The following is a 25,052-nucleotide window of genomic DNA, read 5'->3' as shown; positions in this document are numbered from 1 at the left end:
TAGGTTGATGAAAACTGCGTTGTGTCGATCTAACTCTCTAGTGTAGACCAAGCCTCAGTCACCAATGAAGTAACACCACTGCAAACCCACAGCACAATTGTGCTATACCAGTACGAACCATGACTTGCAATAGTGCAGCACACACTGGTTTGAACATGGAAGGGCCACCCACACAACAGAAAGGTGAAATTTATTCTTCCTTGGATTCTCTGTTGAGACAGCCAACGGGGTGTGACAGGAGGACAAGGAGGAGTTCTGTGGGGAGACCTATCCACTAGAAACTGGATTGAGGTCAACCAGCCAGTACATATGACCAAGGCACCCTTCCAACATAGTCTGGTCTGGAATCAGTGACCAAGAAGGCAAAGACTTTGTGTTTCTAATTAATCACCATAGCAATCCAGTACCTCTTTCCCCACAGACAACTGGAATCAGATAATAATACAGTTAACCAGGGTTATAATTTTAAAAGTCTCTTTACCATAAATCCAATATCAATTCCTACCAATGCAAACCTTTGGTGTAGGAAGCACAAGTTTCCAGCACTAATCGAATGCAGAAAGGAAGTTACAGACACAACCCACAATTAAGCATCAAAATCTTAATGCTATATGGTGAATAACCTGTAGTAGAACGTGTTGCTAATGCATAAGGCAAAATCTGACAAATATCAGCATTAAAGCAGCTCTGCAGTTCTGGATAGCTTAGTACCTGAAACTAACAGCACCTTTTCTGTAGATCTGTGGCATCCAGTGATGGTAGCTCCATAATTTGCACATGACTGTCTAGTTCCTAGATTTTATACTATCCAACCATATCTGGAAAGTGCATTAAGCAGTTAGAGATCTCAGTTCAGGAACTTGCATACCTGTGTGGTGAGGATCTCACACTGGGAGGACAGCCCAGACGAATCTCCTGGGTGACTGGCTTCACTGTCATATCCGGATGCTTCACCTTGAAAAACAGACACTACGATTCATATATTAAAAAGTACTGTTAATAACAACAACGTCTCTCACTCACCACGGGGCCCATCGCTGCATATTCACAATAAAGAGATTACGGGTGATGTTTTCAAAAGCACCTAAATTACTTAGGAGCAAAAGTCTCATATTCAGAAGTGACTTAGGTCCCTAAGGGAGTGATCTTCTAAAGCATCAAAGTAACAAGAGCACAAGTCCTTTCCAATGGGACTGGTGCTCTTAAGTCCCTTGGGCACTTCTGAAAAATATTTATTTCTATTACTGTAGCACGTGGGAGTCCTAGTTATGCCCATCCTGAGTCTCACTTAATATCAATGGAACTTAAGAGCTTTTGAAAATTTTACCTTAGGTCTGTATCCTAAGAATAGTTTACGTAAGCATCTTTAGAAAAAAAAAAAAAAGCATAATTATCCTGTGAATTTAAAAACTTGTCTAAGGGCTTGTCTACATCAGAAAGTTGCAGCGCTGGTGAGGGAGTTACAGCGCTGCAACTTTGAAGGTGTACACATCTGCAGGGCACCACCAGCGCTGCAACTCCCTGTTTGCAGCGCTGGCCGTACTCCCGTTTTGTCTCGGGTGTAGAGGATCCAGCGCTGGTGATCCAGCGCTGGTAATCCAATGTAGACAGTTACCAGCGCTTTTCTTGACCTCCGTGGAAGCCTCTGGTAATCAAGCTGGTTTCCTTTCCCGGTTTGCTCTCTCGGTCCCGGAGCCAGCCAGCAAACCGCGGGGAAGGAGACCTGCTTGCTCGGGGTTCCGGGACCGAGAGAGCAAACCGGGAACGCCGCGGTTTGCTCTCTCGGTCCCGGAGCCACCCAGCAAACCGCAGGGAAGGAGACCTGCTTGCTCGGGGTTCCGGGACCGAGAGAGCAAACCGCGGCGTTCCCGGTTTGCTCTCTCGGTCCCGGAACCCCGAGCAAGCAGGTCTCCTTCCCTGCGGTTTGCTGGCTGGCTCCGGGACCGAGAGAGCAAACCGCGGCGTTCCCGGTTTGCTCTCTCGGTCCCGGAACCCCGAGCAAGCAGGTCTCCTTCCCTGCGGTTTGCTGGCTGGCTCCGGGACCGAGAGAGCAAACCGCGGCGTTCCCGGTTTGCTCTCTCGGTCCCGGAACCCCGAGCAAGCAGGTCTCCTTCCCTGCGGTTTGCTGGCTGGCTCCGGGACCGAGAGAGCAAACCGCGGCGAAGCTGGTTTCCTTTCCCGGTTTGCTCTCTCGTCCCGGAACCCCCCTTGAAGCCGCCCAACAGCGCTGCAGTGTGGCCACATCTAACACCACTTGCAGCGCTGGTTGCTGTAAGTGTGGCCACTCTGCAGCGCTGGCCCTATACAGCTGTACTAATACAGCTGTAACAACCAGCGCTGCAAAATTTTAGATGTAGACATGGCCTTAGAGTAGTAAGTAATGTAGAACTGAACAGCAAGAGATATCAATTTCCGTTTCTGTGGATATTTTTTCCGGGAAAACCACCTTAGAACTAACAGTGAAGTTTGGTCAGCAGACCCAGGAATCAAATTCTTATATGAAATTCAACACTTTGGTCAACAGGTGCTGGGGCCAAATTAATTCCAGGCTCTATTTTAGTCATTTCCTCTCTGCTCTAAGAATTACTATGAGAATTTAACTTAAAGGAAACAAAAATGAAGAAAAAACGCAGAAAAGTAAATAATTTATTTATGCTTCTGATTTGATTGCATATTACTTAGATAGTAAGCTTTTGGTGCATGGACCGTCTTTTTGTTTTGTGTTTGTACTGCACCTGACCCAAGGGGACTCCTAACTATTCAGTAATACAAATAATAAATTGGAGCAAGGATATCTTCCTTTGTACCTAAATGTGGTTGCACATTCTGGTCTAGTTGGTGTCCACCTTCCAAATCAGTTTTTCTTCCTGTCAGCTCTTCATTACCATTTGGATTAGCTTCTCTGCTTACATTCGAACTGCTCATTTCTTTGGAACAAGGAGCTAATGTTATGGGCGTCTTCAACTCTTGTGGTCTATTGGTTGAATCTTCTGACATGTTGGACTGGGAAGAAAATAAGTTAACGGAGCATTCTGACTCTTGGCTTGGAGAAACACACATATCTCTCAAGCTGACTCGAGGTGTTTTCTGTACAGCTTTATTATTGCCACTGCTACTGTTCAGCAATGCTAGAATCTCTGCCGGGGATGAAGACTCTACTGTAGACATGATCTGTTCTGTAGGCTGCAATGGTGTGCCTGCTGATTTGCCAAATATTAATGCCTGAAAGCACGGTAGTTCTTCATCTTCACTAGACTCCTCCTCGGAGGACTGCAATTTCCAGGCGGGTCTTCTGGGTTCCCGAACAAAGTTTTGAGACTTAGACTTAGAACTACTGCTGCCACTGTTCAGTTCTCTTAATGAGGGTTCCTGATTCTTTTTAACAAATACAGCAGAAATTTCTTTCCTATCTATTTCACAAATGCTTATGTTCTCTTTAATGTCACCAGCAGAGCACAATAAGCCATCAGGGGTCTCTGACAGCAATGGAAAATCACTAGTATCTTCAGTGGGTTGTTCCAGAGCCTCCTCTGAAATTAAGCACTCAAGCACACCTACGCTGGCAATTTGGAATACTTGTTCTTTATCACTCTTTACTTGTTTGCATTCCCCTTCATAACCATTCTTTTCAATTACTTTGCAGCTAAATTCAGCAGGGCTTTGTTGACAAACTACAGGATATACCAGGACTGGCTTAGGCTGTAAATTTAATACCGGCCCTTTGTTTTCAGCTTCTTCAGCTTTTACTCCTTGATTGCTTTCTGTTTCATTCATTGTGCTTAAATCAGTTATTTGGAAAATTTGCTCTTCTATATTACTCCGGTCACCTAGGCTTCCATTACTTTTGTTTAGGTTCTGACTTAATTGACTTTCTATCACTATCTCAGGTGAAATTCTCTTTTCCTTTGGTTGTCTTCGTTTTTGCAGTCTGCCCCTACTCTTAATCTTGGCTGTGGCTGCTCTTGGTGGTGAGAATAACTGCACTTGATCTGGAACTTGTGAAATAGTCTTGCCATCATCACCAACGTGTCCATATTCAGTGTCCCTGGAAAAGTGAGTTCCTGGCTTATGCCCAGAAATACCTTTAGCAGAGTCAGATGTTTTAGGCTCTTCTCTCTCACAAACCTCATCCAGGCCCACTGTTTTTTTAACATATGTAGGTTCATTTTTTAAGTCTCTATTGTTATGCCTATATTCTACACAGCTAGCACCTGATTTCCTTAGAGTTTCAGAAGCAGTGCTTTCTGTCACCGATTCCTTCACTGGACTAGGATGAAGGGTAAATGATAGTCTTTTTGAATGTCTGAACATATTTCGGAGGTACTGTGTATCTATCTCACTGTCTTCAGTTTCTGTGTTCAACTCTGAAATGAGTTTAGCTTCAGGTGACTTTGGGTTTCTGAACCTTTCCAAGTCATTTTCTGTGCAATGTCTATTGGTCTTGGGTGAACCCGCACACAACTCTTTCTTCTTGGGCTCAGTCGCAGCACATTGATTATTCTCAGACAAATTCTGCACTGGGCAGGCAGCTTGATCCACATTTGTGGAATGAGGCTGCAAGAGTGACTGGCTGCCTTGATTTTCACAAACTTGAGAATCTGTATCAGGCACAACAGAACAAGCATTTAAATCCTCCACTGATATTTTGACATAGAAGAGGCCCTTTCCAGTTTGCATACCGTCAGAACAATTTTCAGGATTACGGTGTGTTTTATCTGCTTGCAAGTCATTGCCCTTCAGATCAGTGTCTGACAGAGGTATGCTATGGTTCAGTACATCCTGCTGCTCATCAGGGTCTTTGCATTCAGGGACATGTACCAATACATTCCTCTGTAACCCAGGGGAGGAATCTTTGCTTTCACTGGCATGCTTTCTTGCTCTCTCATTTGGCTCACCTCTTCTCCTGGTTTCTTTTGTCATTTTTTCAGTCAGTAACTGAAGCCTCCGGCTGCGTCTGACTCGTTTTTTTTCTGAATCACCTTTTCTTGGCTCTTCACTGCTTGGGTAACTATCAATCTGCATCTCAGTCAGATCAGGGCAACTTGAGTTTCTATCCACTACCAGCTGCAGAGAACACACAGGCCTACCTGAATGTCTGCTTCTTGTTGTTTGTGAGCTTCTCATTTTTTTACTACTCTTTCGGTCACAGGTATTCTGTGCTGGCTCTCCATCAGTGCTGTTGCAAGTTACTTTCTCAGTATCATTTTTCAATATGGATTTCCCCTCTTGGAGGGGAAGTTCTGCTGGTATACTGTCCCCATTTTTCACACCCATGGGACTCCCATTAACAACAGTGGAACCTTCACCACTTTCTTTCCTTCCAGCATTTCTACCAACAAGGCACTGATTAACACCCTCAGAGTGCTTCTTTAGATCCTTTTCATCTCTCTTCTTGATGAAGTCCACAGGTTGCAGATCAGAGGCAGTCTTTCTTTTCCGTTTTAATTTACTTGCTCCGGAATTACTTGAGGGTTTCACATCAGTAGTAACATCTTCCATTTTTGGACTCCATGGCATCTCTCTCGTGTGGACTAGGGGGTTTGACTTCTTCTCTCTTTTATAAGTTTTCCCAAATATTTTGTCTTCAATGTTATGCACAATTGATTTTGACAAACTCCTATCATTTTCACATCCCATCACAACTTCTGTGCAGTTTACAATCAGGTCAGTCTTCTCTGAAATACAGGACTCTCTATCTGATAAATATGAATCTCCATCTTCTGTGTCAGTTGCCCCAGCAGGAGCATCCTGGGAGGAACTAGAAGACAGCATCTCATTGCTTTTAGAAAACCACTCGTTGACCTTTTGAATGCTTCTCTTCAGTCTTTTCCCAGAAACTTGACTCAAAGGATTGCTGTGAAGAGTCTTAGGCTGCCACAGACTTTCCAAAGCAGGTTCCCTTTCATGCAGGGAGCTACTCTCAGGTTGACATGTTTCTACAGCTTCAGTATGCTGGACACCATTACCTGTCTTCTTGCTTTTATCTAATTGCTTTTCTGAGCTATGTGCTAAACCAGACTCTTTGTTTTTACTACTGAATGGAGTTTCCCCAGCATCCATTTCTTCTGCACTGTAGAATAAACTTGTGTCCTCATTCAGCAAAGAGCTGGCGTTGGCTGTTCTGTCACACTGCTCTGCCTGTGAGTTTGAAACAGAAATGCCCTGGCTTTCCTTTAAATGACCCTCAGCCACATTCACTTGAGCAGCCTCTAAATCTTCGATGCTGTTCCAAATGCCTTTGCTGTCTTCCTCTGAGACACCACATTCACCTGAAAATACATAAGACTTACAAGCTGTTAAGCACCTCAGGGTTTGCATACACAGGAATAATGAAGTGCTTAACTGCTAATATTTTGTTTGCTAATACGCAGAATTTTAAATGTTATTCATAAAAACTAGTTATAGCTTAAAAAAACCTACCTACATGCACACTCAGGTACAACTATCAGACTCACTAGATGATATCTTTTGTTTAATTATTCCAGACCTAGCTCATCTCTCATTTTTCCAGGATACTTAATTTCAGAGTTTTTGTTACTTCCTCTACGCTGTCCTATTCCCTGATATTCAAAGGCTAATTAACACCAAGTCATTCCTCATTTTTCTGCATTTTTAAGTGGGCACGTTATTCTATTTAAACTACGAGTCTTTCAATTGCCAATCCTTCAAAACATTTTTAGAAATATAATTGACAACCAGTATGAGTAGGTTACAAAAGCAGACTTTATTTGAATACCTGGAACTAACAGAAAGTTCACCAGCAAAAGAAAGACAGAACTACGAGTTAGTAGTTTGATTATACAGGCATGAAAGAGCCTCACTAACCCCTGCAGCTCCTGAAATTTCTCTGGATTGAATTAAGTTCAAGGTCTCTGTCCTTATCTTCAAGGTGCTATTTGGCCTGAGCACAGGACACCTAAAACATGACTAAATCCCCAAGATGAGGATTCTGGTCAACTACTCTGCTGCCCTGGTAAAATGGAACTTTTCCCATAAGGGTAATGCTCATCTGTGCAGGAGTCAGAGGCTTCTCTGAGACTGTGGAATGAACTCCCACAGGAACTAAGGACCATCGCAACCCTCACCACTTTGCACTCCAAGTGCAAGATGCACTTTTTCAACTTGTCTTCTTTAATTTAAAAACAAAAACAAAACCCTACCAATACAGTTCGCTGCACACACTATTCCCCATATGTGGAGAGGATGGGAGAAACACTGAACCACATGTGACATATGTTCACAGTGATGCTTAATGCACTACCGGAAGGTACTCAGATACTACTGTCATGAGGGTGATATAAGAACCCATGCAGAAAAGAATTTGTTTTGCACTTTAAACAAGTTCATTTTTCTGCTTCCATGCACACAGTTAAATATTTGCTAACAAGTCTGATACTGACAATCAAATGCCTAACATTTGTGTGTGTTTAATCTGTAAACAGCTTGCCTCATAACTACACACACTCTAGCCAAAGTCATTAACAAAAATGAATTCAGTACAGTACTGAGAGTGCACATTACCTAAACATGGAAATGGACGTTTTAATTTATAGGAAGTCAAATTTAATACTATAATTTCAAACTTCCTTCCTCTCCATATGTACTATCTGGCACAAAAATATCACACATACCTAAGATATCTGATGAAAGTATTTCTCCTGCATCTGACTTGAGAGGCCACATGTTGTATGGACTTTCACTTTCCTTCTCAGCATACTTTAGTTCTTCCTCACACTCTCCTTTTTGAGGTGGAGTCTGAAATAATTCTTTGTCTCCCATTCTGTTTGGAAGGATTGTGAAAAAGAAAATCCATGTAGTCACAAGTGCAATAATGCTTTGACATAATCAGAAGATACTATTTTATACCCAATAGCAAACAAAGGTTATTTACCAGATAATTATTATTATTATTTCTGCTCCTCTGAAGACATTGTATTGCAGGATTCATTCTCATCCAACCCAGCTTCTCCCCTCAGAGTGTGGGTAACTGTTTCTGAAGTCTTTTTCCCCCTTGCACCTGATTTTTCACTATCTCATATAGATAGAGAGAGAGACAGAATGAACTGTTGTGGTTATGATGGTGCTGTACCAAATCTTTTGGAAAATACAGTACCTGATGTTTGCACCATGGAAAAGAATGATCTGAACCTTCATAAATGAATCATCAGAATAGAAACCTAGAACATGAGGACTGTGTATGAAGGGAAGCTTGCCATTGTGACCAAAGAATTGAAAAAAGATGTAAGATAGACATATGTGAAATCTCAGAGCTGCAGTGGAATGGCAGGGGCCATTTTATGATGATGGATGGGTATGCCATGTACTATGCAGGCTCTGTGAAAGTGAGAGAAAAAGTGGTTACATTTATCATATCCAAGGAGACATCCAAGCATGTATTTGGACATAATCTAGTCAGCAACAGAATAATCAGAATTTGCCTTTGAGATAAGCCAGTTAACATTGATCATATAGGTTTATGTTCCTACGACAGCAGCTGATGACAATGCAGCTGATGAGTTATATGATTGGTTTGAAAAGACACCCATTGAAACACCAAGTAAAGACATCATCCTGGTAACTGGAGACCTGAATGAGAAAGTTCGAGCTATAAGCTCTCAAAGAAGTAATGAGAAACAATGATCTGGGTTTACAAAATGAGAGAGGAAGGTGTTTAGTTGAATTCTGCTGTTTAATCATCTAGTCATTAGAATTATCATCTTCACCCAACATCCTAGACGTTTATAGACATGGAGGTCACCTGACAGTGTGACAAAGATCCAAATCACCCATGTAATGATACAGGGACATTGGAGATCAAGCATCCAATGGGCAAAGATTTTCCTGAGTGCAGATTGTGAGTCAGACCATCAACTGTTTGCCTCGAACAGAAAATTAAAACTTAAGATAACATGTCTGGCAGGTCCACTACACCTGGACCTGTCCAAAATCAAAGAAAACTACAAGATTTTTGTAAAGAATGCATCCGAGTCATTGTCACAGGTGAAAGAGGAGAACAACCTGAATAAGCTCTGGGATAAAATGAAAAACTAGCATGCTCAAAGCCTCCAAACAACACATTCTGAAAAGCCAGCATCAGATGGCACTACAGTTAATGGAGAAGTTGTTTGAGCTGGCAAAAACACAATGCAGAGTGAAAGAGAGGTGTGGAGACTGAAGAATGCAGGAGAAAATACAAGGAACTGAGCAGATGGATTCAAAGGCAGACTAGACGAGACTGACAGATGCTGCGACTGAAGGACAGGAGTTATAGCACTTGATAATTGCCCTGTTCTTTTCGTTCTCCTTGAAATATCCGACAGTGACCAATGCCGGAAGACAGGTCACTGGGCTAGATGAACCATTGGTCTGACCCAGAATGGTCATTCTTATGTTCTTATGACAACAAACACAATAGGGCAAAATGCAAGGAACTTGAGAATTATAAAGGCAGTAATTTTAAAAAAAAAGCTATTCTCCCAGTGGTCAGTCTCCTTACTAAAAAGTTTTCCCCACGAGCACCCATAATAAAAGATTACGATGACAGAGTTCTTACTGAAGATGATATCAAATGCAAGGGGAGCAATTACTGTACCAATCTACATGCTTTATCAGAACCACTTACAATACATGACAGCAGAGAAGAGATACAGAGCTGAAGCCATAAATCCTTAGGGAAAGTGGGGTGTTATATTACGAAAATTAAGCCTAGGAAAGCACCATGGGTGGATAACATACCAGCAGAATTGCTAAATGCAAATGGTGTCCACAATATTGACCTCGTGGAAAATCTGATATGATGTATGGATGACTAACAACTGGCTGGACAACAACTGGACAAAGGGAATCTTTCTGCCCTTGCCAAAGAACAGGGATATAACAGAATGCAGTAACTGTTGTACCATCTCCCTGATATAGCACATGAGCAAAGTGCTGCTCTACATAATTCAGGATACCATGAAGTATGATAGGAGCAGAACTACCACTACAACTATGTGATTTCAGAGAGGAATGAGACATAGGGGATCAAATTTGCAAATATCCATATCACTGAAAAACCCAAGGAGTACAAACATCCATTGATCACGTGATGCCATCTGACATAACTATCACTGGAGGATATAGGCAGACACAGGGATTCCAAAGCATCTACTTAAATTCATTGCAAGTCTCTTCTGTCAACAACAGGCCATGGTGTGAAAAGCAGAGATTGGTTTTCCATTGAGCAGAGTGAGAGACCACAGTGCATTTTTCCCCTCGAGTCTTTTCCACGTGTTCACAAAATTTATTAAAATTCAAGCCCTGGAAAGTTTTGAAAAAGTGGAAGGAGCTGAGGTTCCATTGGTGGACGCTTCTTAACTGACCTCAGATATGCTGATGATATAACACTTTTTGCTGCAACCACAGACACAATGCAATAAATAATGAAGCCTGTAAAAACATGTAATCAGGAATATGGACTATTCCTGAATGTGGCAAAAATGGAATGCATGTATGTTGCCATGATCAACAACAACATGATACAAGTGGACATTACGATTAATGGTCAAGCTGTAGAGGCAGTAGATGAATTTAATTATCTGGGATCATATACATACCAACCAAGGAGGCTACTCTGAAGAAGTTGGAAGACTAGGAATGGCTTCTCTTTTGAAAGTGTGGAAAAACAATGGTATCTGGAAATGTATGAAGGTTCAACTGGTGAAAAGCGTAATATTTTCCATAGTGACTTATGGATGTGAATCCTGGGACACTAATGTTAGCTGTCAAGGGAATGCAGAATGTGAGTAGAAACTGGATTTAAGTGTAAACACGTCTTCATACACGTTTTGTGAATAATGTTTACCACAGCATTGTCGTCATCTATTTGGAAAGTCCATCAAAGGTGCCTAGTGCCGCTAAATGCTATAGGTCCCTCTTGACAACACTGCAGCACATCTGATTCTCTAAGACCCAACAAGGAGTAGTTAAACAAGATAAACTAGAAAATACCAACCACATTCCAAGTATTGTTCTCTTTTACTTACCCACCACCACCTGCTTTTTCAAAAAGATCATCAGAAGAATCAGATCCTGAAAAAAAACCCAAATCAGCTGTTAGCACTCCAGCTGAGAAGACCCAAAAAGCAAACCAGGATTTGTCATTGTTTCACTGTGCTGTATTCACAGAAGCACTTATTCCCTGGTCTCTCTCACAATTAAGTTCTTTCAGCTTGTACTATGTGAACTCCATCTTGATCATGCCAGCAATTTATGCTGGGTGTAATTTCTCTGTGCAGATACATTGTTGCCCCAGCACAAAACAATGTACTAAAGCTTTTTATACAGAGACAGCTAGTGAAAGAAGAAAAGTTCTGATCTGAGTTTCTAATTTTTCACCCAATACAGAAGGCACTGGCTAGTGTCTAAAGCATGAGACTGGAAGTTGGGAGCCCTGGCTATATTCTAATCCCAGCTCAGGCTTCTGTGGCTCAGTTTATCTCCTTTTCATAAGTGGAGAATTCTGCACTCCCAAGGATGGTGCAAGTCTAAATTAATTAGGAACACAGGAACTGTCATATGGAATCAGACCTGAAGTCCACCTAGTCCAGTATCTTGTTTCTGACAGCAGACAGTGCCAGCTGCTTTAGAGGAAGGTGTCAAAACTCCACAGTAGGCAGATGTGGGATAGTCTGCCCCGAACATTAGGTCTCATCCTGATAGCAGTTAGAGATTGGCCTAAGCCTTGAAGCATAAGGTTTAATTACCATCATTATTTTTAACAAGTCTGGATATTCTTGATATACATATAATTATCCAATCCTTTTTTAATCTTGTTAAGTTCTTGGCCTCACAGACTGCCTGTGGCAGTGAGTTTCAGATTTTAATTACACATTGTTTGAAAAAGTATTTAATCAGTTTTGAATTTCCCACCCAATACAATTAAAATGTCCCTTGTTCTTCTGTATGAAACAGAGAGAATTGCTTGTAAAACACTTTGCTATTCACAGGCAGAAGGTGCTAAACAAGCATTATTATGCTTTACATTAGTACATTTACACACAGGGGTTCTTACCAAATTCGATGTACACTGCTTTACCAGATTCACATTTCTGCCTTTTGTTTCTGAGAGAACTCCTCCTGACCATGTTGTCTGCAACCTGGGCATCAGCATTAGCTTCCTGCCAATAAAAGAGTACAGAGGAAGTGGTTACTTCAAAAAACAAAAGTAAGCCGGTCAGGCTGAATTATATAATCAGTAGGATGGTCAGATACAACCATTCTACCTTATGCTCCATAAAGTATCTGGAGACTCAGTATAGAACTTTAACATGTGCAGTTCATGAGAGTGGCTTTAACTGATTTATTTGAGAGGTATTCTGCAATTAATAAACATTCTTCTGTTGTAAAAGCAGAAATGTAATTTTTAGTCATTTAACATTTCAAAGCATTTCTGTTACAGTTCTGCCACATTTAGCATAGGATTATATTCAACATTTGGCAGATCAGACAAGTGTCCTAATGAGTCCTGGGAACGAGCTTAGGCTAAAAAAAAAATTACCACCCATTTGGGAAATCTCTTTTTGATTATAAATAGCCAAGAATATTTTCTTCAAATTCATCACTTTACTACCAAAAAATTAAAAACAGTGGCCAGTGTTTAGGTAGACTGTAAACTAAACAACCTTTTTTTTAAAGCTCTGCTGCAAAAATCAATTCTTTCCCTAACATCACCAGTTGCACAGGACTAGAAAAACCATCCAACAGAAGCTCATGCTACTGTCAGCTCTCACGGGAGATGCCTTTCCACTTGCTTCAGTGTAACATTTGAAAAGTTATTTTTCAAGGTTATTACGGGCTATTACAATGTCAAGTAATTTTCTTTTATAGTTTTTTTTTTGTAAAGTCTGCAATGTCCTTTTAATAGTTATTCAGTTAGGATTCACCATTATACATTAGTAGAAAAAACCTCATAGCAGTAATTTCAGCAACAATTAATATATATTACAATCTTGCATAATAAAAAGTAATGAAGCCCTTTTATTCAAGCAACATCTTTAAGGAGAGTTATTTCAGTCAAATAGTCATTTAAAAACACCACAATATAAGGATTTTGGCTCATTTAAATTAATTCAGAGTTGCATTCCTAAATCACTAGCCATCGGATGATATTCCAGATTAAAAATAAATAGAAGAGAAAAATTACCAAGGTTGGATTTTCTTGTTCTTGAATTCTTTTTTGTCTGTTTCTGTAGCCTTTACTTTGGATAATGGAACCTTCCCTCCACAGAAGCTCAGTAGAACTGGTTTCTACAGGTTTTTTAGAAAAATCCTGACTGTTTAAAACTGAGAAATGATAGAAGAAAAATATTAGGAAACTAACTTTCTTCCACCATAACCGTTAAATAACCATGAACTGGACACTAATACATCATGTGCAACAGTAACAGAAGTCCTGTACAGACGCTCCCCGGGTTGCGCAAACGCGACTTACGGAAATCCAGAGTTACGGAAAAAGTTCCATAAACACCTTTTTTTTTTGGTGCGTAATTATCAAAGGTACGTTCCCGACTTACACAAAACTCAACTTACGCAAGGCCTTCCAAAACAGAACACTTTGCTTAAGTCGGGGAGCTTCTGTATGTACAATTGTATCTTGTACATAATGCTCCAAGCCCCAGAAAATAAAGTTATTGATTTTAAGAGTAGCAATGAACAAATTACTAGCATTAATTTTACACTACAAAACTATCCCTAACCTAGACTCATGAGAAATTCCTTACAAACTAATTTTACTGAAGCCCAATCTTAAAAACAGATCGTCCAGGCAAATCGGTACGACCACATGGATCAGCTTGCAGGATCAGGGTCTAAAACTAGTAATTTTAAAGTGATGCAAAACAATTAAAAAAACTGAGAACTGTCCAACTCCATATATCAAAACACCTTCCCATAAAAAAGCCCTATCCCAAAATACGAACAAAAATATGTATCTAAAAGTCTACCAGTTCCAGTGTTCTAGAAAGGATTGTTTCATATCAGAACAACATGATTGAGAGTGTACATTTAAATGTAATTAGTGCAGTGCTTCACAGTTCAGTCTCATTAGGCTAAAAATTAATTATATCACAGTTTAGTTAAAAAAAATAAATAGAAGAAACTAAAGACACAGTAAGAGGAGTTGGGGGCAGCGGGAAGAGAGGAAGCAGGACAAGACTTTTGACATGGTTATAGAATTAAAATTAGCTAACACAAGTTCAAACATATCTCGGATGAACACTGAAAATATGGTCAGATACCGTAGTCATTCCACACACAGAACGATCCTCGAAGTCCTGGGATGGGATTTTCAGAAGTGCCGGGGTGACTTTCTTTACAACTTATGGCCCTAAATAACTAAGCACTTCTGAAAAACCCACCCCATGGAGTTTTACACATTGACTATGGTACTGGATGCATAATTTTGACACAAATGCCCAAAAGTTTACTATGAGTGCAGACCCTTGGAGACAAGCAATACCTACACTTGATTCCAGTGTCAAGTTCAAAAGCATGGATAGTTTCCAGTAGTCCTTCAATTAGCTGCTTAAATCTTGGATTTTCCTGAAGACTTCTGAAACAAAAACAACAGATGTGTGTCAAAGAGGAAGGCATGGGTAAGTTACCAGTAGTTCCCTGGGAATCTGAGCTAGGTAAGGAGGGGGATGCAACTGGGTATGAGTAAAATGAGGCAGTGCTAAGAACTGTTTCCAAGGAGCAAAGGCTCGATTCCCAAAGATGCTATAGCCAGATAGCCAGTATTACTGTAATTAAAGCATTATTCACTTTAGAATAAACCAAGAGGTGGTACACATTATCCTTACAATTTTATACTTAATTATTCTAATGTAGCTTTAGCATAGAAACTGCCTGTGATGGTTAAACAATGGTTAAATCTGAGATATTTTACAGCACAAACATTTCCTAGGAGTAGATTCTGAACCATACAGCTGTTTTGGAGATGGTCACAGAAAACGCTAAGAGACAATTCTTCCTATTTTTCTACTCTTTCAAATTTTTGTTCTTTATAAGTGAAGACATTTGCACAAAACAAGATCTTCTGTTTTAGAGTTCCATTTGCTCTCTCTCTATCCAACGCCATGGTCCCGAGAGTACATTACCTTTTGGTAATCTCAGTCTTACACAGTGGACACTGAGCTGGGCCTTTTTTCTTTTTGCTGAGAAGTTTAAACATACAGAATCTATTAAAAGAAAGAGGAAAAATCATGCTGGTAATACGTTTTAACAGAAGAAATTGGTTTTTCTAAAAAGCAGTACCCATTTTGATAGGTTTCACTTTGCTAGGATAACCTCATCTCTGTACAGATCTGTCATTGTCAAACTGAGTACCTACATTATTACTACAGAGCTTAAACCAAATTGAGCATCTCTCTTTTGAAATGGTCTCCGAAGCTGCAGCTAGTTCCAGCTGGAATGGATTTTCTTCTCTTGAAATAGCTAATCATTAATTTATTAAGTAGTCTACTCCATTAGCATTGCTGGGAGAGAGTATGCTCAGAGAGCACTATGCACTGAAGAAGTTTGGAGGCCCACCTGCAGAATATATGGTCACATTTTGTTGAGACTGGCTCTTTTATCAACTCCAAACTGAAAGAGGAAAAAAATATTTACAGTTATACATCTGAAAAGACAATACAACAAAAATAAATAAAGAAAGACAAAATCTTGATTAAACTAGAAAACAAAACATAATCTTTGCCAAGAAAAGCAGAATATTCAACAAAAAGAACGAGGAGTACTTGGGGCACCTTAGAGACTAACAAATGTATTTGAGCATAAGCTTTCATGGGCTAAAACTCACTTCATCGGATGCATGTAGTGGAAAAAATGATTTTATATACACACACACACACACACACAAAATGAAAAAATGCCATACAAACTATAACGAAAGTAATCATTTAAGGTGGGCTATTATATTCAACATAATTTTTGTTCGGGCACCAGGCAAGGTGGCTGACTTATCCAGTTGTGCAGCCTATTCCACAGTATTAGTTTTTCTAAAGCAATTTCTTTCTTCCTTCCTCTGTACCTAAAAGGTATGCTTTCTGGAAATGCCAGTTCAGTATGGCAGGGGACAAGCTGTTTTGCAGCTACAAAACACATCCTCTTCCACTCTGTCCCCTTGTGGAAACACTGGGAATACAAGCCTTCCCTATACCAATTCTATTCTACTCAGGTTATGTGACCCTCATCACTGCAATATGATTATTTTCCAGAAGTGCATTAAGTGATATGATTAGTATCAGTCATGTGTGATCCTCTTTTTCTGTTTTTCTCCCAAGAAGAAACTGTGTGTGGGGAGTGGTTTACTCTATTTTTAAAAATTATTTATTTATATCAATTTAATATATGTACATTTTGCTGTGTGTTTACATTAGCAAAAGCAATGTGAAAGATGTGAACCTTGCATTTAGAGCAGAAGAGGGAGATGGCTGTGGTAGTTCTTAGTCCCTGTGGGGGTCTGTTCCAGTCTTGGATAGACTCCCCCGTGAAAGTTCTGTCTCCTGCACAAATGACCTTTATCTTTGCTGTGGATAGTTCCATTGATCCAGAGAAGCAGCACTTTCACCTGCAGTCCTCGTCCTAGAGTTTTAGGGATCTTTTAAATATCCTGGACTCAAACCATTTAGTGTCTTGAAGAGAAGGACTGAGTCCTTGAATTGACATAGTAGTATATAGTGAGGCCCTGAAGAGAGCAGAAGACAAGTTTGATGTATTTGCAGTAGCTCATGTTGCTGGGGAGATCGGTTGCCACATTCCATACTGGTTGTAGTTTCCAGAGGGCCAACAGCTTCATTCCCAATTAGACAGCATTCCTCTAGCCCAGTGGTCCCCAACATGGTGCCCGCAGGTGCAATGGCACCTGCCAGGGCATTTATGTATGCCCACCTAGTGCCCAGCAGGGGAGAGAAGCTGTGGCCTGGCACCTGACGGGGACAGAGAACTCAGGCTGCGAGCATGGTGTTCTCTGTTCCCAGCAGGCGTGGGGCCTGCCTAGTGCCCAGCAGGGGAGACAAGCCACTGCCCTACGCCTGCCGGGGACAGAGAACTCCGGGGCCGCAGGCTGTGGGCGCCGGTGTTCTCGGTCCCTGGCAGGCATGGGGCCGTGGCTTAAACCAGCGAGAAGCCACAGCCCTGTGTCTGCTGGGGACAAAGAACTCCGGGGCCGCAGGCACCGGTGTTCTCGGTCCTTGCAGCTTCTCTCCGGCTTCTCTCTGGATTCCTATATTATGTTATATTAAATATGATGTTTTTCGTATTATTTAATGTACAAATACAAAATAAGCCTTGAAAAATTGTTGGCACTCACCACACTCTTCTGAAAACATGAATGTGCTACTGGCCACAAAAAGGTTGGGGACCACTGCTCTAGCCTGTTGAGATGGGACCCAATCTCCTAGAACATGTGACTTGCAGATGCTACTTTGAAGCACTCCTAAACTGTGCACTGAATAGTACAGTAGTGCAACTTTAATTAAGAGAAACTGCACCATGCTGGAAACTCCTCAAAAAGTTCACTATGATTATGATGGTTCTCATGTCTTGGCTAGATTAACTCAAAGCTTTGAAGCAGACAGACAATCCCTGCTTGGATACAACCCTACTGCTTTTTGAGATACAGCACAGACAGCAGAAATCAATGTTATTGGGAAGCAAGTTCTAGCTAGGGTACCACATGCTCATCTAATACCACAGAACTGGAATAACTACATTCCAGCACTGTAAGTATAACCCAAACCAGGCAGACATCCTGCAAACAAACTCAGAACCCAGGAAAATTTCAACACAAAATAAATAAAAAAACCAAACAGGATTGAAACCATTCTTGTAGTTTGTCTTACAAACACTGACTAAGGCTAAGAGAGACATTTCCTCCTCTGCCACATCTTTGACTAAAATGGCTCACTGCACCATGTTCAGCATCTTATTTTTCAGGATGACGTTTCATAATGAACATTCACACACCTATCTTTGGATTGGTGAAGGCTCATAAATACAGGACCTGCTCAATCAGTGAATGATATTATTAAGCCCCCCCGCCATCCAAAAATCCAATGCACACTATGTTTTAATAGGAAGTAAGGACTCCAAAGGTCTTCTACTATCAACCCACCTTTTCCCTCCCCCACTCCCACATACAAGCAACCATCGCTAGAGGGAAGATATGAAATAAATTTCTAAGCGGGACAGAGGGAACAGAGTAAGAACAAAAGAAAACCAGAAAGGGATTAGAAAAGCTATTCCACTGGGGAAGTCCTTTGCCTCACTGTGATTTTTAGTAGAACAGTTAAATTCTATTCCTCTACCTTTCAAAACTAGTTATGGCACACCGGATGGAACCCTACATTCTTGTGAGCATGGGCAGACAAGGTCAAAACAGTTAAATCTGCTCTAGCCTCAGTACAAAAATAAAACGAATAAATGCAGTAGGGAATTACAGTAGCAAAATCCACCTGGTACAGAAAGAAACATTTAGTAAATAACTTGGCTTGAGTCATTTTAACTCTTTCCGCTGTTCTTAAAACATGTTAGACAGGAATGGCTTCAAAATATTAACTCACTTTTGACCCTGAATCCTTTGTTGTTGTGGCTTTGAGATATACTCCTAATGGATTTACTTGAGCAGTTTCCAGGCTTTAGCCATTTTAAAGTCAGCAAGTACAACCTACCTTCGACATGTGGAAAAATTCCCCGTTATTTAGATAAAATGTCATATATCTAGGCAAGCATGCTGTTAACAGGCCGAGTCATGTTGTGAAACCCTAAGGGTTTCACAGTTCTTGTATCCACATCAGGAGGACAGATCATTCAGAATCCCAGAATCTCAGAAATTAGCAGCATGTAAGAACAGGCTAAGTATTTTCTGTTCACTGCTAGCATTCTTCTTCAACAGCTGCCACAGAAATGGATTTTAGCTCAATGAACCTCAGTGAATAAAGCAGAGAAGAAAACATGCTATATAAACTTTGCCAAGTACCACAATGACTCCAATTAAAAGGCTACATCAAAATGACTGTTACTTGGTGTGACAAACTTGGGAAAGTTCTTAATGTTTCTCTGAATACTGTGTTGGTTGCCTCAGTGTACCCTAGGCAGTTCTTAAGTATCTGGCAGAGCAAAGGGCCCAGTGCACTAAATACCTGACACTCTGCCTCTTAGCAACTGATGGCCTGGGCCCCTCCTCTGCAAAGGTGCCAGCTGGAAGGTGTTGGAGACAAAGGGATCAGGTGACCTCCTGGCCCGGGAAAGGGGCTGAGGAGAGAGGGGGGCTGGGAGGGGTTGTTAGTCTGGAGCTGGCTGAGGGCAGACGTGGGGGGTGTGGCTCACTGCCCCCCCAGAATGGACCCAGCCGAGGGGTCCAGTTCTCTGTACCTACAAGCTGTTTTAGACCCTGTTCCTGTCATTGAATAAACCTCTGTTTACTGGCTGCTAAGAGTCACGTCTGACTGCGAAGTGGGGGTGCAGGACCCGGTGGCTTCCCCAGGACCCCGCTGGGGTGGACTCGCTGTTGGGAAGCACACGGAGGGGCAGAGGATGCTGAATGCTCCAAGGAGAGACCCAGGAGGTGAAGACGTGTGAGCTTCTTGCCCTGAACAAGTCTGCTCCAAGGGAGAGGAGGCTCCCAAAGTCCTGCCTGGCTTGGTGGGGAGGAGTTCCGGAGCATCGCCCGGGGACTCTGTGACACTTGGTCAAAGCAAATAAAGCAGTTTCTGCTGCAAAATAGTCTAAAATAATAATTGCTATACCAAAATCTACAAGAATAGTAGCCAAAAAAGCAGCATCAGCATTAACTCTCATTCCTGCATCCTTAATTTTTATGACTCTCCTAACTTTTAAAATTGATAATTTGCTAGAGTATAAAGAACATTACAACTTTTATTACTTAGATTTCTCATGAAAATGCAAAATAAATGGACCCAACCTCCACAGTACCCATAGCTTTTTGCTCACTTACAATTACTACCACGAGAGATTAGTAAGTGTTGTAAAATCCCAGAAGTATTTTTTAATATTGCCATCTACTGCTTCTCTGGCTTAGTGGTTCTTAAGTTAGACTATGCATTTTTCCATGGTTATTATTTTAGCAAATATGCTGTTAGCTTTAAGAATCAAATCCATGTTGCCTCTCAGAGTTCTCCCATCATGAGAGGTGAAAGTTCCACTGGGCAAAACTCTCCTCCTCACACAAGATGTTCTACTGTACTTTAGGGAGCTCCACACACATATGGGGAACAGAACATGGTAGAAAATGTGCAACCAGGCAAACCTGAAAGCAAAATCTTGACAACTGTGTTGGACTGTATTTTCTCTCTGAGCAATTATGACCTTTTAATTTTAGCTGCTCTCAAATGGTTCACTATTTATTGTCATTATAACAAATCATGCTGCGATTCAGAGATTCACCAAAGACGCACAGCATTATTACACCCTAAATGCTCCAGAAGAGGTAGTACAGTGACATTTGACTAGTCATAAAGAATAGAGAGTCTCCTACACTGTGGCTTTACAATGAAAGAGATCACACTATCACATGTCCACTGCAGTTAGGCCAAGTCGTTTTCTAGTCACTGGGGCAAAAGCTAGATGTTAAGCTTGTTTAAAACTCAACTCAGACCTTTCATCCCTGAATTATCTGCTACTAAATGCACACTCTACCACATATGTGGTTCTTAGAAATTAAGAGTCGTCCTAAATTTATCAAGAGTTCTGAATTTCCTAGCTTTAACTCTGACCCTTAAAATTTTAACATCCTGTTTGTTTTGAAGGACTATGTACCTTGTGTAGAGTCAAACAGGCAGGATCCAGGCTCTCTCACAAGCTGCACTTGGATCCAGCCAGTTCCAGTTTTTTCCCCCCACTACTGAATAGTTAAGGGAGGTTCAAGCTTCCTTGTTAATAAAGGCAGGATTTGTTAGAACAGGTTTGTTACATGTATCCAGGTGCTGTTAACTCTTCATGCTTAGATCTGAGCAGATGTAAGTATTTTCTCAATAAGCTCTCCGAGATACAGAAAGCTTGGACCTCATAAAACCCAAATATTTATTTTCCAAAGGGCCCCAGCTGTGGCTGTGCATAGAGTAAGTGCAGATGAGCAAACTGAGGCTCACGGGACCGTCCTGCCCAGCCCTTGAGCTCCAGCCGGGGAGACTAGCCCCTGGCCCCTCCTCTGCTGTCTCGCCTCCCTCGCAGCTTCAGCTCGCCATGCTGCCAGCACTCTGCTGCGAGCTCCTGCCGGGCAGCGCGACTGCAAGAGCTGTCGGCCTGCCCTGTTGCTCCAGATTGCGTGGCAGCGTGGCTGGTTCTGGCCAGGTGGTGTAGCAGCCAGCCCTGGTGCTCTGAGTGGCATGGTAGGGGTGAGGGAGTGAGGGGGTTGGCTAAGGGGGAGAGGGTCCCAGGTGGCAGTCAGGGGACATGGAGTGGTTGGATAAGTGTGGGAGTCCCAGGGGGGCCTGTCAGGGGTAGGGGTGTGGATAGAGGTAAGGGCAGTCAGGGACTGGGGCTGGTGGGGTTTAGATAGGGGGTAGGGTCCCGGGGGCGGGGCGGTTAGGGGCAGGGGATGGTCAGGAGACAAGGAGCAGGGGGGGTTGGAGGTTCTGAGGAGGGCAGTAAGGGGGCAGGAAGTGGGAGGGGCAGATAGGGGGCAGGGACCAGGCTGTTTGGGGAAGCACAGCCTTCCTTACCCGGCCCTCCATACAGTTTCGGAACTCCGCTGTGACTCTCAAGCCAAAAAGTTTGCCCACCCCGGTGCAGTATGAAGTCCAGATTCTTCCCCTGACATACCATATTGGGCACTCCAAGTTCTTCTGCATAGCCAAAAGCACACTCTGCACATCTCCAATGGCAGCCACAGACGACTCCATTCCTCAATTCCAAACGCAATCTACAAAAAAGAAATTTATTCTGCACATAGTATCTCATTCACCTTGCCTGCAATGTGAACATTACTACCTTAATATGTACTATGTTGCATGTATTAGGCTCCTCAGAGAATTTGATGGATCCTTGCTCTAAGAGTTTACATCGAGCATACAGACTTGACATTACATATGAAGGTGATCACAAACTAGAGGAATAGAGTAGAGTGGGGAAAGTAACAGAAAATAAGATCAAATGGCGACTCAGCGAACTCATGTACACTTCTTGATGAAGAACTTTTTTTTCAAGCTTTTATTTAAAATATGAATTAGTTTATTTCTTCGAGGCTTTGGGGCAGATGTAAGTCTTTAGGAGGGACCTGAATGCAGTGAGGGTGATGCCTTAGCGAATAGGCTTCAGCAGAGTTTTCTAGACACAGAAGGCAGCATAGAAAACAGCAGAGATTTATGTGAGAAGTCAAAAGCTGGCATCACTGGTGGACAGAACAGATGAGGACATGAAAGTAGATTATATTAAAGATATAGAGAGGAACTGAATCTCATAGTCCTGAAGGCCAGAAATTTGAACCTTAATATGCAGAGGGTTGGTGAACAAATGCAGGGCTTTCAGGGTTGTGGGGGAAATGTTGTTATAGCAGCTAACAGGAAATTATTTTGTCAACTGAATTTTGGACAGAAGAGAAGTGGATGAGGTGCACTCAAGAATCATAGACTCATAGATTTTAAGGTCATAAGGGACCATTATGAGCAGAGAGACCCTTCCAGCAAGCGACCCGTGCCCCATGCTGCAGAGGAAGGCGAAAACCCCCCAGGGCTTCTGCCAATCTGCCCTGAAGGAAAATTCCTTCCCAACCCAAATATGTCCATCAGTTAAACCCTGAGCACGTGGGCAAGACTCACCAGCCAGAGGAGGTTGTAATAGTCAAAGCAGGAAATGGTTAGGGTATACAAGTATCTTAGGCTATGCATGCTGCTGTAAGGCGTGCAGTGTAGCTCTCTCCCACCGACAAAATAAAACCAGCCCCAACAAGGGACGGTAGCTTTGTGGGTGGAAGAGCGTCTCCCACTGACAAAGCACTGTCCACACCAACGCTTTTCATCAGTAAACCTTTTGTCAGTCAGGGGTGTAGTTTTTTTTCATACCCTTGACTGACAAAAGTTTTACCGAGGAAAGTGCAGTGCAGCCTTAGTTGTGAGGAGGTCTAATCCTGAGCTCCACTGACTCATGCTTCCAGGATCGGGGCCTTGCACATGAACAGTTTCCAGAGCTAATGAAAAGCTAGATAGATTTACATAAAACATTTAACATTTCTTACATTAACTTGCAGAAAACATAAGAATTATCTGATAACGGTAATCCCTTTAGCCCCCAGCATAAAATCTTTAGAAAGGATTCTCTTTCTAAAGAGAGAGGGGGAGGGATAGCTCAGTGGTTTGAGCATTAGCCTGCTAAACCCAGGGTTGGAGTTCAATCCTTGAGGGGGCCACTTAGGGATTTGGGATTGGCCCTGCTTTGAGCAGGGGGTTGGACTAGATGATTCTTGAGGTCCCTTCCAACCCTAATAATCTATGATTCTATATGTACATAACTGCTCCGCTGCTCACATGAAATGCAAGAAAGCACAAAATGGATCTTCACCTCTGTGTGCCTGTTATCCCTCCCCATTATTTAAGCATCTGGACCATAAGCTCTTCAGAGCAGGTACTGTCTCTTACAATGTGTAAACACTGTACCTAGTATAATAGGGTCCTCATCTCAAGTGGTGGATTCTGGGCACCCACCCTACTACAAAGTGGTTTTTTTTAAATTAAATACCTACATAGTGAATACTTTAGAGAGGCCACTGCAAAGATTCTAATGGGACAAAACATAATTATTATTACTTTTATTGCTGTTTGCTGATGATTCCAGTATAGGTCTGTAGCTGAGCAAGTGGCAATGCACATCATACGCCTGCAGAATGAGAAATCTTATACCTTCTTGGCTGACATAGTAGACTTGGAATCTGGAAAACCTATTAGATCACACAAGAAATAAAACTAGCTTTTGGGAGTTGTGGGTATCAGGGCACGAGTACACAAAATCAAAATTGATTGAACTCAGTTAGATCTTACAAGTAAGGGCTATTCAGATGATGTGCGTTGGAGACCAGAAACAAAAACATGATATAGTCATAGTGAGCACTCAGCAACAGAAGCAGGTGGCACTTACATAGATTTTGAACCAAAAGGACGCTCTGTGCCACCTTATTCAAGGATGGCAGTTTCCCGGTATGCGACTTTTCACTTGAAAGGGATTATTGCATAGACTCAGTTCTGAAGCCCAGACAAGTGGGGGCAGCAATGCCTTTAAATTACACTGAAGCAAAGACAAAAGTAAACACAGAAAAAACCGAGGGAGAATCAGCCACGCTGAAACTGAGAGAGCAACAAGAGGCAGACAGCCTAGTACTGCCCTCACAAACAGAACAGGTGAAAGGAGGGATAGACAGGCAAGCAACTGCAGAGCCCAAGGGCAATCACAGCAGCCCCTGATTTAAAGAAAAATTAGTGTTGACACCCCAGAACCACAACAGTGGGGGCCCTCCTCAGACATAGGCCAGGTCAGCCAAACCAAGAGTGTGAATGGTTCCCCCAAACACGTCTATCTGCTCTATCACTGCACCCCATCCCACCCCTGTCACGCCATGCCCCTTACCCCCAAACCTTCTCAGTTTGGGCTATCCTAGCCAGGATCTGCCCACAGTCCACCCTAACCTTGCCCGAATCAAGCCTACCTGACACCCTACATCAGCTGGCCCCTAACCCCAGAGGCCCTGCTTTGCACACCCCCAGCCCCTAAACTTTGTCAGTTTAGAGCTCTACCCCCCCCCGCCGAGGGCCCTGCCCCACACATGCACCCCCATCCCCAAACCCTGACAGTTTAGGGCCTGCACCCAAAGCCTGTCCCACCCACAAGCTCTGTCAGTTTAGGGCCTACCCCCTCATCCTGCCCCACACATGCACCCCCACGCCGTACCAGCTTAGGAACCTATCCCGCACCTGAACTCTGCCAATTTAGGGCCTAACCCCCTCCAGGCCCTGCCCTACCCATGAGCCCTACTAGCTTAAGGCCTAGCCCCCATCCTACCCCAC

General features: G+C 42.3%; 1 protein-coding gene across 6 annotated transcripts in view; it reads right to left on the bottom strand.

The window, feature by feature from the left end:
• Positions 1-25,052, bottom strand: part of BRCA1 (BRCA1 DNA repair associated) — a 48,648-nt gene that overhangs the window by 23,301 nt on the left and 295 nt on the right. For 3 of the 6 annotated variants that reach the window (XM_030541132.1, XM_030541135.1, XM_030541136.1), the window contains exons 2-13: positions 24,130-24,276; positions 23,802-23,932; positions 21,823-21,922; positions 15,571-15,624; positions 15,138-15,218; positions 14,502-14,590; positions 13,184-13,323; positions 12,053-12,158; positions 11,025-11,070; positions 7,632-7,780; positions 2,808-6,269; positions 869-954 (exon numbers count right to left, since the gene is read on the bottom strand). In XM_030541132.1, coding sequence (XP_030396992.1) covers positions 869-954; positions 2,808-6,269; positions 7,632-7,780; positions 11,025-11,070; positions 12,053-12,158; positions 13,184-13,323; positions 14,502-14,590; positions 15,138-15,218; positions 15,571-15,624; positions 21,823-21,902 — 4,293 coding nt within the window. In that variant the 5' untranslated portion in view covers positions 21,903-21,922; positions 23,802-23,932; positions 24,130-24,276. The remainder of the gene's footprint in view (positions 1-868; positions 955-2,807; positions 6,270-7,631; positions 7,781-11,024; positions 11,071-12,052; positions 12,159-13,183; positions 13,324-14,501; positions 14,591-15,137; positions 15,219-15,570; positions 15,625-21,822; positions 21,923-23,801; positions 23,933-24,129; positions 24,277-25,052) is intronic. The other 3 variants (XM_030541133.1, XM_030541137.1, XM_030541134.1) reach the window with 3 other exon arrangements.

The sequence above is a fragment of the Gopherus evgoodei genome, chromosome 23, assembly GCF_007399415.2.
Source record: "Gopherus evgoodei ecotype Sinaloan lineage chromosome 23, rGopEvg1_v1.p, whole genome shotgun sequence".
Classification (NCBI taxonomy): Eukaryota; Metazoa; Chordata; order Testudines; family Testudinidae; genus Gopherus; species Gopherus evgoodei.
The sequence above is the reverse complement of the archived record's forward strand: the minus strand, read 5'-3'. Positions and strand labels throughout refer to the sequence as shown.